The 16050-nt window shown below is 44.1% G+C and overlaps 3 protein-coding genes across 3 annotated transcripts; 2 read left to right on the plus strand and 1 right to left on the minus strand.

The window, feature by feature from the left end:
• The first annotated feature begins 528 nt into the window (after positions 1-528).
• fndc10 (fibronectin type III domain containing 10) lies at positions 529-2521 on the plus strand. The gene is made up of 2 exons (XM_080462338.1): positions 529-620; positions 786-2521. The coding sequence occupies exon 2, from the start codon at positions 945-947 to the stop codon at positions 1905-1907; it is 963 nt and encodes a 320-aa protein (XP_080318464.1). The 5' UTR covers positions 529-620; positions 786-944; the 3' UTR covers positions 1908-2521.
• A 2134-nt stretch (positions 2522-4655) lies between these two features.
• On the plus strand, positions 4656-8906 carry ssu72 (SSU72 homolog, RNA polymerase II CTD phosphatase). Its single transcript, XM_080462339.1, has 5 exons — positions 4656-4938; positions 5690-5833; positions 7390-7529; positions 7673-7791; positions 7946-8906. The coding sequence occupies exons 1-5, from the start codon at positions 4859-4861 to the stop codon at positions 8045-8047; spliced, it is 585 nt and encodes a 194-aa protein (XP_080318465.1). The 5' UTR covers positions 4656-4858; the 3' UTR covers positions 8048-8906.
• Positions 8907-9801: 895 nt separating this feature from the next.
• Positions 9802-15718, minus strand: atad3 (ATPase family AAA domain containing 3). The gene is made up of 16 exons (XM_080460666.1): positions 15419-15718; positions 14929-15005; positions 14508-14609; positions 14352-14411; positions 14177-14246; positions 13920-14085; positions 13720-13789; positions 13115-13270; positions 12956-13012; positions 12741-12866; positions 12535-12659; positions 12369-12420; positions 12033-12103; positions 11732-11899; positions 11357-11465; positions 9802-11214 (listed from the first exon to the last, which is right to left on the minus strand). The coding sequence occupies exons 1-16, from the start codon at positions 15609-15611 to the stop codon at positions 10756-10758; spliced, it is 2061 nt and encodes a 686-aa protein (XP_080316792.1). The 5' UTR covers positions 15612-15718; the 3' UTR covers positions 9802-10755.
• Positions 15719-16050: the final 332 nt, after the last annotated feature.

Here is a 16050-nt window from a genome sequence, read left to right on the forward strand (position 1 = left end):
TCATTTTTATTGTTTACCTGGAACAATAACATCTTATTATTCATGTCAGTACATGAGCATGTTCATCAATGTTGTGTCTGTTCCTCCTTGACATTATAGTCCCTATTTGATAAAGAAACCTGGATCAGGTATCGACATGCCACAGCAGTTTGCTTCCCTGGAGGAGAGGTTCAAAGTCACGTTAAGATGTTATCAGGGCTTCTGAAGTCAGAGTGTAACGCATGACAAGGATGTTCAGTCATATGGGCAGAGTGCACCCACTGCACTGAACTAACCGTGTTATAAATAACTGACTTTAACACAATCACCTCCATGGGATCAAATCATAAATGTGACTTGATCATCATCTGGAGGTGGATTCGTTCCAACTCTCCGTCCAGCGCTGTTGTTTCTGTTTATACTGACAGACACCTGAAGCTCTGTGTGGGGCGATGACTCACAAACCCACCGCTGGTGACTACAAATATTTTGCACACGCACCCACGCTGCTTCCAAGCACTCCGAGGCGCGCGCTCCTCCACGTGCACTCTCGCACAGTGGGCATCAAAGCGTCTACGTAAAGCCAGACAGGAAGAAGAAATCCAATCTGATGGCGAGAGAGCCGGGTGACATCCAAATTAGTGAGTATTTTCAATAAATGCGAGTGCAGCCGGAGCGACTAGAGTTTATTGTTATGACGCCCCAGGCTTTATTTTGACTTTATTTTGCATGGATGTACTGCGCAAGGTCACAGTCGAATCTCCTGGACGGCCGCATGATCAGGCTTAATGTCATTTCTGCCGCAGACGTCTACCCGCTCCTTTGGCACATGGACGTTCTATGGGATTCGGTCGTGTGCGATGAAGCAGAGCTGATCTTATGGCAGACGCCAGCACCAGCCCGCCTCGTGCCGTCGCCCATCTGATCCACTGTGAGAGCGAATGACTTAAGGGAGAGGACGTGAGATGAAAAACCAAAAGCGACCATCACTGCTCGCCTTATCGGCACTCCTGCTCTGCACATTACAGCAGCCGGCCGGGTCTCGTCGCAGCAGCTCCGCATCCTCATCCTCTCCCTCAGCTTCATCATCGGAGGTGAGAGGCAGGAGTAACGTGGGGACGGCCCAGAACGCGCTCGCGCACACTAACAGCAGCTCGGATGGCAATCACAGCCACGAGCGGCCGTCACCAAAGCTTCAAGAGGTGCCGGAGCACGTGGGGGGCTTCAACATCAGCCGAGGCGACATTTCCACTGTGACATCTGAACGGTCCGTCAGGACGCCCGGCTGGAGCCCGGGGGAGGGGGAGTCACCGGTCTGTGCCTACCGGGTGATGGAGGGGGGCATCGGGGGGCAGCTGTGTTTTCGAAATGCGCTGATTGGGTACAAATGTCAGGTGGGGGACTGCAGGACGGTGGTGTCAGTGGGCAACCTGGTGGCGAACATACTCATCAACGGCAGCGTGCTGTTACAGTGGACCCGGCAGCACGCGCAGGCCAAGCAAAACGGGGGGAATCGAACTCGGGACGACACCCCGCCGTCCGACACTGTTTTCAGTGGCCGACGCCACAGACGCGGCGGCTACGAGCTGAGCTGCTGGTGGAACGGCAGCTACACTCAGTTCGAGTGCGCCGGTGTCCATCTTGGGTCCGGCTGCACGGACTTTCTCCTGGCCGAGCTGCACGAAAACATCCCGTACCGCCTGTGCCTGCGCCCCCTGGCGGGGAGCGCGGCCGAGCGGCGGGATTGCGTGGAGTTTACGCTGCCGCCGTCAGGGATGCAGGACATCGTGATCGCCATGACGACGGTGGGGGGCGCGATCTGCGTGATGCTGGTCATCATCTGTCTGCTGGTGGCATATATCACCGAGAACATCATGAGCCCCTCGACGCAGCACGCGTACTCCTACCGCACTCACTCACGGCACTGACGCACTGCTAAAGAGCTAAAAAAGAAAAACAAAAAGTTCACATTTAACGTTCACACATGGAGTCGTGATCATGGTAAGCCATTTCCATCACAGATCTTTTTTGTGTCCATACGATGCTCGTCCTGTCATGACCAACCTGAAGCACAATCTACTGTGGCTCCGCAAGTAACACGCCTTGTCAACCTCTACGAGGATGCACTAAACCAAACTTACTAATAAATCACGTTTAATAAATACAGCAGTTTACTGTTAACTTTTGTTTAAGATGGAATGTTAATCACTCTGTAAGTCTGAAAGCAAGACAGTTTATACAGCAATAGAACTCATCAAATGGCTTTTGGTACATCAGACACAACGGTTTTACAAAGTGCAGCCTGTGAACATGTCCTTGTTGAGAATGAAATTTTACTGACATGCAGTTTTACCCTCAACTAACTCATGCCACTTTTAGTTTTGCTTTTGGGTTACAGTAGGTAGTAGGCTGTGTGTAGCTTCTTTGTAAAAGGCAATACAATCTGGTGTACAATCTCTAAATACTGTTTCACACGACTTGAGGTAGAATGCCTGTCTGTACTGCTATCAGTGAATAAAGTACAAGGTCATTTTTAATACTTCAAGGCTGTCTGTATTATTCACATTGTGTCTATTTGTATATGTACTGGTTTTTACATTCAAGGTAATTTAGAAATGCCAAAATCAAATATGATTTTTTTTTTTTTTTATACAACGAAAACGGTGGATAACTGTGGAAAACATGCAAATCTGGAGGTTGATTCATCCATTCATTATCTGTGTGTATACATTTTTTGGACAAAAACAATTATTCTCGTTTTTTTAACAAATGATCCAGAAAACATACATCTGATCAGGGGTTTAATACAACATTGGGGTGGCATAACTTGGTTGGAAGAGCGGTTGTCCCCCAATCGGAAGGTTGCAAGTTCAATTCCCATCCCTGCCTGCCTACATGCCAAAGTGTCCTTGGGCACTGAACCCCAAACTGTCCCCACTGGAGTGACAGCGCCTTACACAGCTGCAGTCTACAATGGTGTGTGAATGTGATGAGCTGTGTAAAGCGCTTTGGGGCTGTAGTCAGCAAAAAGGTGCTATATAAGTTAGTCCATTATAACTTAAACTTGTATTGTATTGTCCTTCTTAAAGATACTCCTGCATGTTTTTGATCTCCCCCGTCTGGAGCACACCAGATTCAGGTAAACACATCATTTATAAACATAAACATACATAAACCACAACATTTATTTAAATAAAGAGTGTGCAAACATTAATATATTCAAAACGTTTAGGAAAGTATTACTTCTGGTGTGTGTGTGTGTGTGTGTGTGTGTGTGTGTGTGTGTGTGTGTGTGTGTGTGTGTGTGTGTGTGTGTGTGTGTGTGTGTGTGTGTGTGTGTGTGTGTGTGTGTGTGTTTGTCCATAGCCCTTGCCCATTTCGCCGATTAGGCAAGTTTTTCGGATGAAATTCATGCCTCTTCTCCGTCAAAGTAGCTCCATGATTTGCAAAACCACATTGTTTGAATATTGTATAATAATAACTTCATTTTATGATGCTCTATTGACAGAATCATTCACAACAACATGATGACTCACAGACTGCCTGGAACATACAACAGCTGTAGTCAGGAATTGATGTCATCTCCTGAAAGACTGCCAGGAACCACACCGTCAATTAACCACACCATATCCCATATTTTCTATTCTATTCTATTCTATTCTATTCTATTCTATTCTATTCTATTCTATAACTTGGAAACAGTAATGACTTTGAAGTTCTATTCCAGGGCATTCACTTTGTTTCACTCCAGGTTTTAGCTAAGATGAGATAAGATGAGATGAGACGAGATCAGACTTAATAAATCCCACATGGAGAAATTCAGTCATCACAGCAGCTCAACATTGCACAAATACGTAAAGATAGTTAGGATATTTGCAGACAACAGACTATGTATATAGATAGATAGATAGATAGATAGATAGATAGATAGATAGATAGATAGATAGATAGATAGATAGATAGATAGATAGATAGATAGATAGATAGATAGATAGATATAGATAGACAGACAGACAGACAGATAGATAGATAGACAGACAGACAGACAGACAGACAGATAGATAGATAGATAGATAGATAGATAGATAGATAGATAGATAGATAGATAGATAGATAGATAGATAGATAGATAGATAGATAGATAGATAGATAGATAGATAGATAGATAGATAGATAGATAGATAGACAGACAGACAGACAGATAGATAGACAGACAGATAGCTAGATAGATAGATAGATAGATAGATAGATAGATAGATAGATAGATAGATAGATAGATAGATAGATAGATAGATAGATAGATAGATATAGATAGATAGATAGATAGATAGATAGATAGATAGAGATAGATAGATAGATAGATAGATAGATAGATATAGATATAGATAGATAGATAGATAGATAGATAGATAGATAGATAGATAGATAGATAGATAGATAGATAGATAGATAGATAGATAGATAGATAGACAGATAGATAGATAGATAGATAGATAGATAGATAGATCTTATTGGGTTTGGCTGATTTTTTTTTGTTGAAAGAAAAACAAAACACCAGAAGTGTTTCCATTCTCACTTCACTGGAAAAAAACGTTTATTTACAGACGTCACTTTTACGTCGCTGCATTTTTTCTGCGTGACGTAATAGAAGCCCCGCCCCCGCATGACATCACCCCATAAAGCCGGAACGGACCGGGCTCCGCCATTTTAACTTCCTGCTTATAACGGCGGCCAGCCACACAGTGTTTGCCGTCGAAACGCGTTGAAGCTGAACTCAAATCAGTCTGTTTTCGGTTGATTGTTCCAACACGGAGCCCAGTAGCTGCTTCGCATTAGATCCTGGTCGCTCGTGTCGTTTAGGTTCAGCCGGAGAGTCGCGATGCCGAGCTACCCGCTGCGCGTGGCGGTTGTGTGCTCGAGCAACCAGAACCGCAGTATGGAAGCGCACAATTTCCTCAGGTAAAGACGAAGAAATGAAGAGAAAGAGCTCACAGAGTAGACCAAGTCCGTGGGCTATCGAACCGTTTTGTCAGCCACTGCCGAGCCGCGTCGACTCTTGACAGACCGTCAAGTCCGCCGGGCCTCTCGCTGTTGAACAATGGACTCTCATTTCATGGACTCTGCATCGTTTTTAACTCAACTGTCTGTGTTTCTGGCTGACGATAGTTTACAGCACTGCTCCACACAGATTTTGCTTTCAGATTCAGGGATTTCAAATCAAGGCCCAAGTTTTCGGATAGTTTTTTTTTTCTCCCCCCGCCCCCCCCCCCCTCACATGTCGACAATAGCGCCCCCTGTTAGGAAAGCGAGGGAGTGCAGCTTGGCTCCCATCTGTCACCACATTGAACATTAAAGACTCGAGCTTTCGTCAACAGCTGTTTGTGTCCATTGTGTCTAACATCTGGACAACAAACAGGTCTGACAGCAGTTACACGCAGCTGGAAAACACAAAATTCTATTCATTCTTCCTGAGTTGAGGTTTTTTTTTTTGGGTCACAATTTGAACAATCTGATCAGAGAGAAATCTGGAAATGACCCTAAATCTAACATTTCATCTTTAAACTCGCCTTAAGAGCTCGCAGGCACACTGTTTATCCCGATTGTCAGAGAGGTTTCATCCGATTAGATTGCACTGTTCCTGTATGCGTTGAATGTTCTTGTGAAAATCTTTCAATACTCACCTGTTTTGTTTTGTTTTTCCTTTTTGCAGCAAACGAGGATTTGATGTGCGCTCATTTGGCACAGGGTCTCATGTGAAGCTACCCGGTCCTGCCCCGGATAAACCAAATGTGTATGACTTCAAAACATCATATGAACAGATGTACAACGATTTGGTCCGCAAGGACAAGGAACTGTATCCCCTGCTCACTTCTTCTTCTTTTTTTTTTTCTTCTTTTTTTAACACACATTTCCTGTAGTGGGCAGTGAAGCAGACACCATGGGCCACGTTTGTTTGTCTTAATTGGATGTTCATGTTAGTGGGTTCTCCTGTAAGTGTATGAGGCTTGGAACAACACAAAGCGTGGGACCCTAATGGGTAAACAACCGGCGAACTCAGTGACCGATACATGCGTCTTTATTAAGACTTTAACTTTAGTGGTGATAACATACTGGATAATGCAACAGGTGAGCAACAGCAACTGGAATTTAGAGGTTAAAGATTTTTCTTTTTTTCCTGGGACTACAAAATTGAAAGAAAAAAAGTTTGTAGGGAGAGCATCAACTTTAAAGATGGCTTGTTTGGATTTTAAACATTTTGTTTCTTTCTAATTATTGTTTAAATAACCATTTTGGTGTGGCAGTTTCAGCCACATCACCCACAATTATTTTAAGACGAGTAAACATGATGGCATTTGTCTCATTGGCAAAATGAGGAACCTTGTCTGAATATTATTACACTGGTTATATAAAATGTTTTCAGAATTCTTAATTTATGACAGAACCTAAGAGGTCACAAACGCATCAAATTAGCTCAAAAAAACAAGGGGGGGGGGGGGGTATTGAGACGACATTTATAACATTTAAAAGATTTGGTACTCAAAGTAAGGTAAGTTCATAATTTGGTCTCATACTGATAGTCTTTGATTTGTTAAACCAAAAGCACAAAAAAATCTTGGACATACTTTTCTAATCTTTTATTGAAAATGGAGAAATTAAGTTGTATGACAATATAAAATGTAATGGTTGTGCTTTAATTGTTCATACATAAATAATATTCAAATGTATATCACCATTACACAGGTGAATCAGTTAAGAGGCTTAAATGTAGGACTTGTGTCAAAGGACGCTGCCGTGGATTTTATTATGAAGACCTCTGGTAAAAGTATTTCACTTGCTGTTGTCCTGTTGCTGTAAAAACAATATTACTACCGTAGCGTTTACCAGCCCGTGGTTGGTTTGCCTTTTCATATATGTCAAAGCTGAGCCCCACATTTTTAGGGAAATTGTAAACATGCTGCTTACAATGAAACATTGTGACTTCCCATGGTTCTCTGTTGCCCTCATTGAAAGGCCGTTAAAGCTCGTAGTCATGTTCACAACCTGGAAGGTGAGTAAGGCCTGTTATACACTGGCCATGTCATTTTGTCAATAGTACAGCTTTTTTTTTTTTTTTTAAAGAATCAAATGTTGAATAAAGTTAAAGAAAAAAAAAAACAACTGAAACCGTAATTGTCAGAGTGCCTTGTTAATCCCAGCATTAAACCTTTGCTGAATGGAGAAAGTGCCGTTTAAGTTTACAATTCTTCTTCTCAAAGTCCATTTTCACAGCGTGTCTGACCACTCGGTAATAACTAGTCGCCGCCTCTAGAGGGCACTGTGGCTCTGTTCCTCCCAGTCCGGTGTGATGCTGTGATGAGTCTGTTGTGCTGCCTCAGCTCCTGCTGTACTCCTTGACCTGCCACCACTCAGATACACACAGAATGGCATCCTGCACATGCTGGACCGCAACAAGCGCATCAAGTCGAAGCCAGAACGCTTTCAGGACTGCAAGGAGAAGTTCGACCTGGTCATCACCTGCGAAGAGAGAGTTTATGACCAAGTGCTGGAAGGTGACGATTCTCTCAGCACGTCCGTCTTGTCTCCTTGCAGTCGCAGTGCTTGGACACTTGCTGACGATAGCAGACCGATTTCCTAATTGGAAACCTTGAAACGCATGTCGGTCACTCTGCTTGTCTTCTGTGTTGCTCCCCAGATCTAAGCTCAAGAGAGCAGGAGACTCTGCAGCCGGTACATGTAATCAATGTGGACATTCAGGACAACCACGAGGAAGCCACGCTGGGCGCCTTCCTCATCTGTGAGCTGTGTCAGTGTGTGAGTGTCTCCCGGCAAGCTTCTCACTGCTGATGATTGTCAAAGGGCAGATTTATTTATTTTTTATCTTATTGTGTAGTTTTCTATTACACAATTATTGTCTGATAATCTTGACGGTTAAAGCTGTGTTCGATGTGCTTCTCTCAACCTGCAGATTCAGCACAGTGACGACATGGAAAATGAAATCGATGAGCTTCTACAAGAGTTTGAAGAGAAGAGCAAGAGATCTTTTCTCCACACTGTCTGCTTCTACTGACGCACAAATACGAACTTGCAATAATCACAGACTGGGATCATAAGCAATCATGATAGGAAATGGACTTGCACACTTCATGCAGTCATCGAAAACACAGTGCGCACACACACACACACACACACACACTGTGTGAACGTGCTGCTACACACACACACACACATACACAGACAGACACACACACACAGACAGACACACACACACAGACAAACAGCTTTAGGTCAGCATCTAACAAATGGCTGCTGTTGGATATGCTGGTAGGGAAGGGTTTCCCCTGGGTTCAGAGGACAGGCTTGCTGCTCTCATGCTGCCTTTATACCTTCAGGTCAAGGTCAGGCCAAGGTCGTCCTCCAACTCCAGCCCAGTGAACTCGCCCACCCAAGTCTCCTCAGGGAGAGCCATAACACCCACAACCACCAGGTTCAGCAACGCCCCTACGAGCCCTTAATTTTGTGTTCGATTCATATTTATAGTGATTTATCTCTTCATTTGGTATATTGTTGTTCATTTAAGAATATGTTTGATCATTCTTGACTTGAGGACAGTGTCAATGTTTTTTTATTCTTGGGAGGAGAGTAGATTTATTTGAGCTGATTGTTTTTGTTGTGCGACGGTTGTAGGTGAAGTTAAAGAGAGTGGCCTGATCAATAACCAAATGTAGATCCTCAGAGGCTCTCCTCCCATGTGTTTTCATTTATATTTAAACTGATATGCTGTCTTTCAGGACTTAGTATTTTTTTTTTTTTCTTCTTCTTTTGTAAATGTTGAAAGAATTGAAGCATCGTAATTATTTCCAAACCGCGAGCTCCGCTCCGAGTGCCTGATTTTTCTGTATGTATATTTGAATCTACTAAAGACTAAAACATCTCCTGGCTGTTTGTTTGGCTTTGTGCTGTTCAGGCTGTGGTCGTCATGAAATGGCCTCATTTTAAACCGAGAGAACCTCTTTTAGCAGAAATGTGTTCATATTAAACAGGTATGGACTCAATTACAAATACACTTAAGTACTTTTGGAGTAATTCACCTTTAGGAATTTATTCCCCAGATATGTACATTATTTTAATACAACTTTAGAACCATTTACGACTTTAAATATGCTCTTTCAGTTTTTAAAATTTTAGGTTGCTTCTTAGTGCGCAAACAATTTTTAATCTATAAACCTTAAATTTTTGTGTACTGGTATTTGTGTGCAGTTACAAACACTGGCAGTTTGTGTTAATTACGGAAATAAGCCAAATTGTGGGTTTTCTCAGTAGCTTGTTTTTATTTTAAAATTAATTAGATTACATGGGGTTCATTGAGTGGGTTCAACTCACATGCCTGTGGGGGGAAATAACATCCATTTCTATTTTCACAGATTTTGGGGTAGTTTGTCCTGCTCTGAGTGAAAGTTCAGTCTGTGTGTCGTTCCCTAAAGAGACATGAAGCTTTTACTCTTATCACCACATTGCAAACCTTGATGCTTATCGTATGTAATCCTCAGTGTCAGGTTTTACCACTAATATATCAAGATAAAAAAAAACATTCATTCATGAACGGTGAAACTCGCCAGCTTGTCCAGTAACTTTGTTACATTGATTCTAATATAAGAAATAAACTTCTTTAGAGGTTTGATCCCGACACGGCGGATTGATGTTATCACAGGATTAGTTTGTTTTTGCTTTGGATGAAACGTGTTTGTCGCTCATCTTTTAAATTATGGAGATTAAAACGACTCAAGCAAACCTGAATAATTTCATCTTTTATGAAACATTTATCAAGGGAAGGTTGTAGTAAAATGTCTTTTTTTTAATTACACTAATGAAATTCATAAACATTCCATAAAAAATTATTCATTTCTAATCCATGTTTTACTAAAATGACCAATATCAGAATCACTTTATTAGCGTCGTCTGAATGAATGAAATGACCTCCCGTGGTTCTCCTCTATGATTCTGGTAGTGAGGGGGAAACTTTTATAAAGCTGCTTTGTAAGGGATTTAATGAAGCACAGTTCAGGTCAGCTTTGTCATCTCCACTCCAACCCTTTAATTAGACGAGTATGCGAGTCTGTACATCATAGTGCATGAAAGTATGGGATTACGAGCAACAGGGATTTCTATCATGCGTCTGACCACAAACCAAAGTCAGTTTCATGTCCTTGATCCTGGTTTGTGTCAGAAGCTTTCACTGAAGACTCACTATTACCATGAAGAATTAAAATCCTATGTGGTTTGGAACTCTGGATCATTGTTCATTTAGTGTGTCTGATTTATCTCTCAGTGTCTTATTAGTATGATCTAATGTTCGTCCAATTTGTCATTCCAGTGATTTTCAATTGTTCAGAAGAAAGAAACCGTCATTGTCTGCTCTGGTGGATTTGGTCCTTCTGCAACCGCGACCACACAATGATTAAAATGAACTTTTATGAAAACATGGATCCATTTAATCATTTCAAAGACACTCCACTTCGGACAACATGTATATAGTGCGATTACAGATTCAGTGTCAGGTTTCCTAGTAAATTACACTTTTACATTGAACATATATATTAAATTGAAATTGTTTCAGGCATCATTTGTGGTTTGAAAAGGTAATTTGTTATCTCATCTTCTGGTACTGAGACAGCCCAGCAGGCATTTAGACTTAAACTGACAGACGAGCTGAAGAGAGAGGACACTTATCCTTCTAATCCAGCCCCCCTCCACCCCCACCCCGGAAGAATCAACCACTCAAACTGGAGTTCCCTCTTTTGGAGGAGAAGATCCAGGCTCGTCTTCTTTCTCCTTCTTTGCCTGACTGGAGGCAGCCTGGCCTCCTAAGCTCTCGGTTGTAGTCACAGCTTCTTCATTGGCACAGTCTTTTTCAGCGGGAATGGCACTTTTGTCCTCCACCAATTTGTCCACGTCCATCGGAGGCGGGACATCTTCCACTTCTGGTTTCGTGATGACCTCGAGAGCTGGAGCGATCACCTCCTGTGCCTCAGGCGCTTCGCTGAGGGGCAAAGTAAAACCCATTTTCCCAGCACTGCCGGTCGCACCAGAGGGTGGCGGTGTGAGGCTCTTTGCCACGGCTTCTTCCTCTCCGTGCAACCAGTCCATCTTCTGAAGGTGCTGCTTGACGGCGTCGTCCACCCGGGCGTCAATCATGGCCTCCGTCAGGACGCCGTCTTCAGAGGAATATGCTGCCGCCTTCAATGACAGATTTAATGTTTAAACATACCATTCTCTTAATCTTTTAAGTCATTGTCAAGAAAAGGAACACAGACATTAAAATGAGCTTTGCTATTCTGTAGGGGGAAAAAAAAAAAAAAAAAAAAGAAAAAACACGTACCTGCCAGGCTACACCCAACTTGGAGATCTCTCGTCCCGACATGCCGTCTGTCCGTTTCGCTATCTCGGAACACTTTACACCATAATCGAACTGTGCAAGCTTCATCCTCCTACAGTGAACCACACAAAACAGACAAGCTCATGAGAGGGGAGTGAAAATACTTCCGTTTCTATACTTGTGACTTAATAATACTTTAAAAGTTCATGTCATTTATCTTTGTACTTAATGAAGCATCAAGTCCGTTTCTAATTCGTCTGTTGGCTCAGACTTTCAGCCAAGGATAATTCTTAAATATCACAAATTGCACAATGGCACTTGTGCAGTGGTTTGGATGCGAGTCGTGTCCCTGTGTTGCAGTGCGGGGACTGTACTCACTGCCTCCCCCCGGTGGCCGGCTCGAGCACATATTTGTCGAAGTACAAGCGCACCAGCCGCTCCCTCTCCTCCGGACCCGGCAGAGCGAAATTCACTATTTCATCAATGCGGTCATTTATGGCCCAGTCGAACTGCTCCGGCTGATTACTGGCCAACACCAGCATAAACCTGCGATACCATGGAAAAAAAAAAAAGACAACGTTTAGGCCAGTTGTCCACATCATCACTTTTAGCAGCCAGTTAAAGTGAGTCAGTGTAAGAACATGAAGCGATGAGGGTTTGTATATGAACAATGTTTTACTTGTTGCTCTGCTCTCCGGTGCGATACAGGAACGCATTCAAAGTGGCTCTGAGGTCTTCACTGATTTTCTCCTACAAAAAAGATGAAATAGTAAAAAAGCATAGTTACTTCTGGCTGATACACTACTCACAAAAAGTTGAGGGTATTCAAGCTTTTGGGTTAATCTTCAGGAAGAACCTAAAAATGCACGTTAACCGTTACAGGTGGACTTAATGTGACCTTTAGCGTTTGAACGCACACGTCCGACTTCACTGTATCACTGGAGCATGAACTTTTCACCTTTTCCATTCATTTCAAATGAAAGTTTCTGTAAAGTTAAAACACATGGAGACTTACAGTGGACCTCTTGCGGAGGAATGCGTCAGCTTCATCAACAAAAAGCAGTAAGCTGTAAGGAAACATACACAACCAACATCAGACACTCTGCCACGGCTGCTCCGACACGTCATCTTTAAATACTGGAGGACAGAGGAGGTGTGTGTTAAGTGTTGACTGCTTTTACCCGCGTCGACTCGTGTTGGCCCAGTCAAACACTTTGTGCATGGCAGTCACCCCATCGCGGCCCATCGGCGCTACATCGCCACCAGTCATAATGGCGTAGTCCATCCCAGAATGCACTGCCAATTTCTAATCGACACAAGCATTGCGCACGGTCACATAAAGAGTCCACGCGTCCCAGCATTCACACCGTTCAGTCCTCGTATGTACCTTTGCGAACAGTGTTTTTCCAGTCCCTGGAGGGCCGTACATTAGGATGTTCCTGTAGAGGCCGTGGTTCTGCCTCGTGTTCCTCGTTGCTATGGCGATGTCACGCACGCGCTCCTCCAAAGGGGGCTGAGAAAACAGCGAAAACTTATTTTGAGTTGTGTGAAACTTGGAAAAATGCCCATTTGTTCTTACTTTTAGCAACAGTGTCCACTTACGCTGAGCACAACTCCTTCAAGGGCATCCTGAGGTTTACTCTTCAGACGTTTGGTCGTCTGGATGGTTTTAAGAACGGAGGGGGGAAGAAAATAAATAAATCGATTTTCAGAACTAAATTTGAAACACAAATGCGAAGAGATGAACTGTTTGACAGTCACCTTGACTGGATGCTTGATCGCCTCTGCCACAGTGAATCGGGACGTCTCCCGCACTAGAGACGGCTTGCCCAGCCTGGCCTCCACGTAACGTCCTGCCACCGCCGTAGCATTGCGGGCTGAATACACTCCTACGGCCAGAAGGGTGAGTCCTGCCACCTGATAACACGGACAGACGCCTATTAGAGAAGGTTCACTGCAGACATAAACAAGAAGCATACTGCAGTGTCAGCAGAGACAAACTATCATAGTTAGATTGTTTCACTTGAGACATATTGTCTTCTTGGTATTCCCTTACATGCATTTTATGAACTCAATCATTTGTACAATGAAAACTAGAAGACTCACTCGTCTCAGTATTCTATTTCACTTGTAAGAGTAGTGCTGAAGAACCTTTTTTTCAAGGAAAACTAAAAAAAATAAATAAATTGACTTTTGGAGTTTCTTGAGAAACATGAGAATCAATTTTCAAATAATTCTTTCATCAATCGTGAACTACGAGTACTGTTGTTGTGTCCATCTTCAGTCAGAATGTGAAACTGAAACGGCTTCTGCTGTGTACGTTTGGTCAACACAAGTTGATGGGATGTGCTCTACAAGGCTCTTACTGTGGCGGTCACTTTGTCCCAGTCGGACACAAAGGCCCTGAATCCTTCTCCAAACACGGCGCCGGCAGTCCTGTCGGCAAACACAGCTTCATTGTCAACGCACGCCTTCTCCAGGAGCAACAGTTGCATTCAGCACATCTTTAATTTAACACCTGACAACCGGCCACCGCCACAGTGGCCGTCGGAGGGGACCGGCTTACTTTATGGACTCCAGGACCGTTTGTCTGTGCTCCGCCGCTTTCAGACGGATTTGCTCTCGGATTATATCGGCGTTTTCTCTCTCCACGCGGGCTCGAGCTTTAGACTCGGCCTCGATGCGCAGAAGCTCATTCTTGTGTCGCAGCTCCATTTCGTGCTCTATCGTTGCTGCGGGAATCACAACACAAGTGCGTCAAAACATTTAGTCAAAATATCCAAGCGCTTGGAAAATACCCTGTCATCGGGATATTGTCTGTACCTTTTCTCATGGCCTCCTGCTTCTGTACAGACTCCTCCTGCTTACGAAGGTTGTCCTCATTCAGCGCTTGCTGTTGATGAAAGAATGCAAATTTTAAAGATATGACTGCGTTTGTCATTGGGAATCATTTCATGTTTAATGTGAAGAAATTAAATAAATAAATAAAAAAAACCACCTGTTGCCTGAGTTGGTCCTCATATCGCTGCCTGGCCAGTTTGTCTTGGTACTGAGCTCTCTGGCACGAGACAAAACCACAAAACACCATTTAGTCTCTTCTGCGATATATTTCCATCGATTATAAAGACGAAACATCTGCTGCTTTTTCTCTCACCGCCTGATGCTGTTTGGTCTCCTCGTTCAGAGTTTTTCTCCTCTCTTCACCCTGGGTGCGTATCTGGTCGCCTTTGAGCTGCTCCACCGCTGCTTCATACTCCTGTTGGAGACGCACAGGGAGAGAACATGAACACATTGAGGTTAGAAATGTGCTGCTGCGTCATGGAGCTTCACAAACACATGCAGAATACGAGATATGCGATTCTAGAACTTCAAACTAATCATCCACGGGGATACTAAAATAATCTGCGTAACCTCACAATAGTACTAAGTCAAGATACGGTGTATGGGAATGTTAGTTTTTAGAGTCCATGAATAATGAAACATTTTCACTGTACACATTTACTCCTTTTGAACAAGGTGTGTCGTGCAGTTGTGCACGGATCCACATCAGCATGAGCAGTGATTGTCTGCTATACCTTCATTTTGCTCTGGTGCTCCATCTGAGTGCTCTGCTCCTGCATGCGGGCCAGGTCCAGGGCTTCCTTGGCGTGTCCTGGATGATACCGATCACAGGACAATAGAAGGATGAGGGGTTTTTCTCATGCCTCCTGGTGACTGAGGTGATCAAATTAAATCATGACAAAAACAAAGTGAATCGTTGCACCAGAGGTTTTGGGATGTTTGCCCACCAGACTACAAGGTTGTGACCTTTGACCCCTCCCCCTCAGTGAATGAAGCTCTGTGCAGTCGAGCTCTGGCCGGTTAGACCATCAGCAGCTCTCCTTGGATTAAATAATCTGGATTCCGGGGGGTGCAGTCTGCCAGTGAGGGCCTCATTAAGCAGTTGCATCACTGCCTCGACCACCCAGAAGCAGATGGAGTAAGATGTTGCTCCATCATGACTCCCAGCTCGACCTGCTACAATCGCCACCTCCCCCCGGTGTGGCGACCCCCTCAAACACTTACGGGACTTGTCGAGCTCTTTGGCCGCCTGAGCAGCCCGCTCGAGCCCGGTGGGATCGAAGTTGCTCCATTTGTCCTTGGGTTTATCTCCCCCGCCGCTGGAGCCTCCTGCGGGCGGCGGAGGAGGTGGAGGCTGCAGCGGCAGGCCGGGCGGCGGCTCCGGCTGCCCCTTGTTCAGGCCGAACAGCCACGACATGTCGGCGGCCGCGGATAAAGCTCAGTTTCCCCGGTTCAGTCAGGAGAGACGCGAGAACACCACCACTGTCACTGCACTTCCTCCACACGCGTGTCACGCTGCCGCCTGGTGCGCATGTGCAAGAGGAGCAGTCTGATGGGCTGAACTACAACTGCGCTAATTGGCTGATTTTTAGTAAATCTGCTTCTGATTGGCTGCGGCACAGCGCGGCTCAGTAGAGGTCATTCATTCAGACCCTCCCTGAATCAGAACGGCAGCCAGCGAGGGTCAAGAATGTAGAGAAAAGCTTGTGATTCTGCTTTTGGTTGCATCAGGCTGCATTTCGTGAGTCAGAGGTCATAGACAAGCCTGCCCTGGGTCTTTTTCTGAGGAGTATGAATTGGATCATTAAGAAATAATAAAATCAGCTTACTTCCAAATGAAAAATATTGCTGGAATT

This window comes from Lipophrys pholis (assembly GCF_963383615.2).
Source record: "Lipophrys pholis genome assembly, chromosome: 4".
NCBI lineage: Eukaryota > Metazoa > Chordata > Actinopteri > Blenniiformes > Blenniidae > Lipophrys > Lipophrys pholis.

Coding starts and splice junctions, on each gene's coding strand:
- atad3 (XM_080460666.1), bottom strand. CDS start 15,611: ATGTCGTGGCTGTTCGGCCTGAACAAGGGGCAGCCGGAGCCGCCGCCC. Junction 12,421..12,534: donor GCCAACACGAGTCGACGCGG/GTAAAAGCAGTC, acceptor GTTTCCTTACAG/CTTACTGCTTTTTGTTGATG. Junction 12,104..12,368: donor TCCTCCGCAAGAGGTCCACT/GTAAGTCTCCAT, acceptor TCTTTTTTGTAG/GAGAAAATCAGTGAAGACCT.
- ssu72 (XM_080462339.1), top strand. CDS start 4,859: ATGCCGAGCTACCCGCTGCGCGTGGCGGTTGTGTGCTCGAGCAACCAG. Junction 4,939..5,689: donor GAAGCGCACAATTTCCTCAG/GTAAAGACGAAG, acceptor TCCTTTTTGCAG/CAAACGAGGATTTGATGTGC. Junction 7,530..7,672: donor TTATGACCAAGTGCTGGAAG/GTGACGATTCTC, acceptor GTTGCTCCCCAG/ATCTAAGCTCAAGAGAGCAG.
- fndc10 (XM_080462338.1), top strand. CDS start 945: ATGAAAAACCAAAAGCGACCATCACTGCTCGCCTTATCGGCACTCCTG.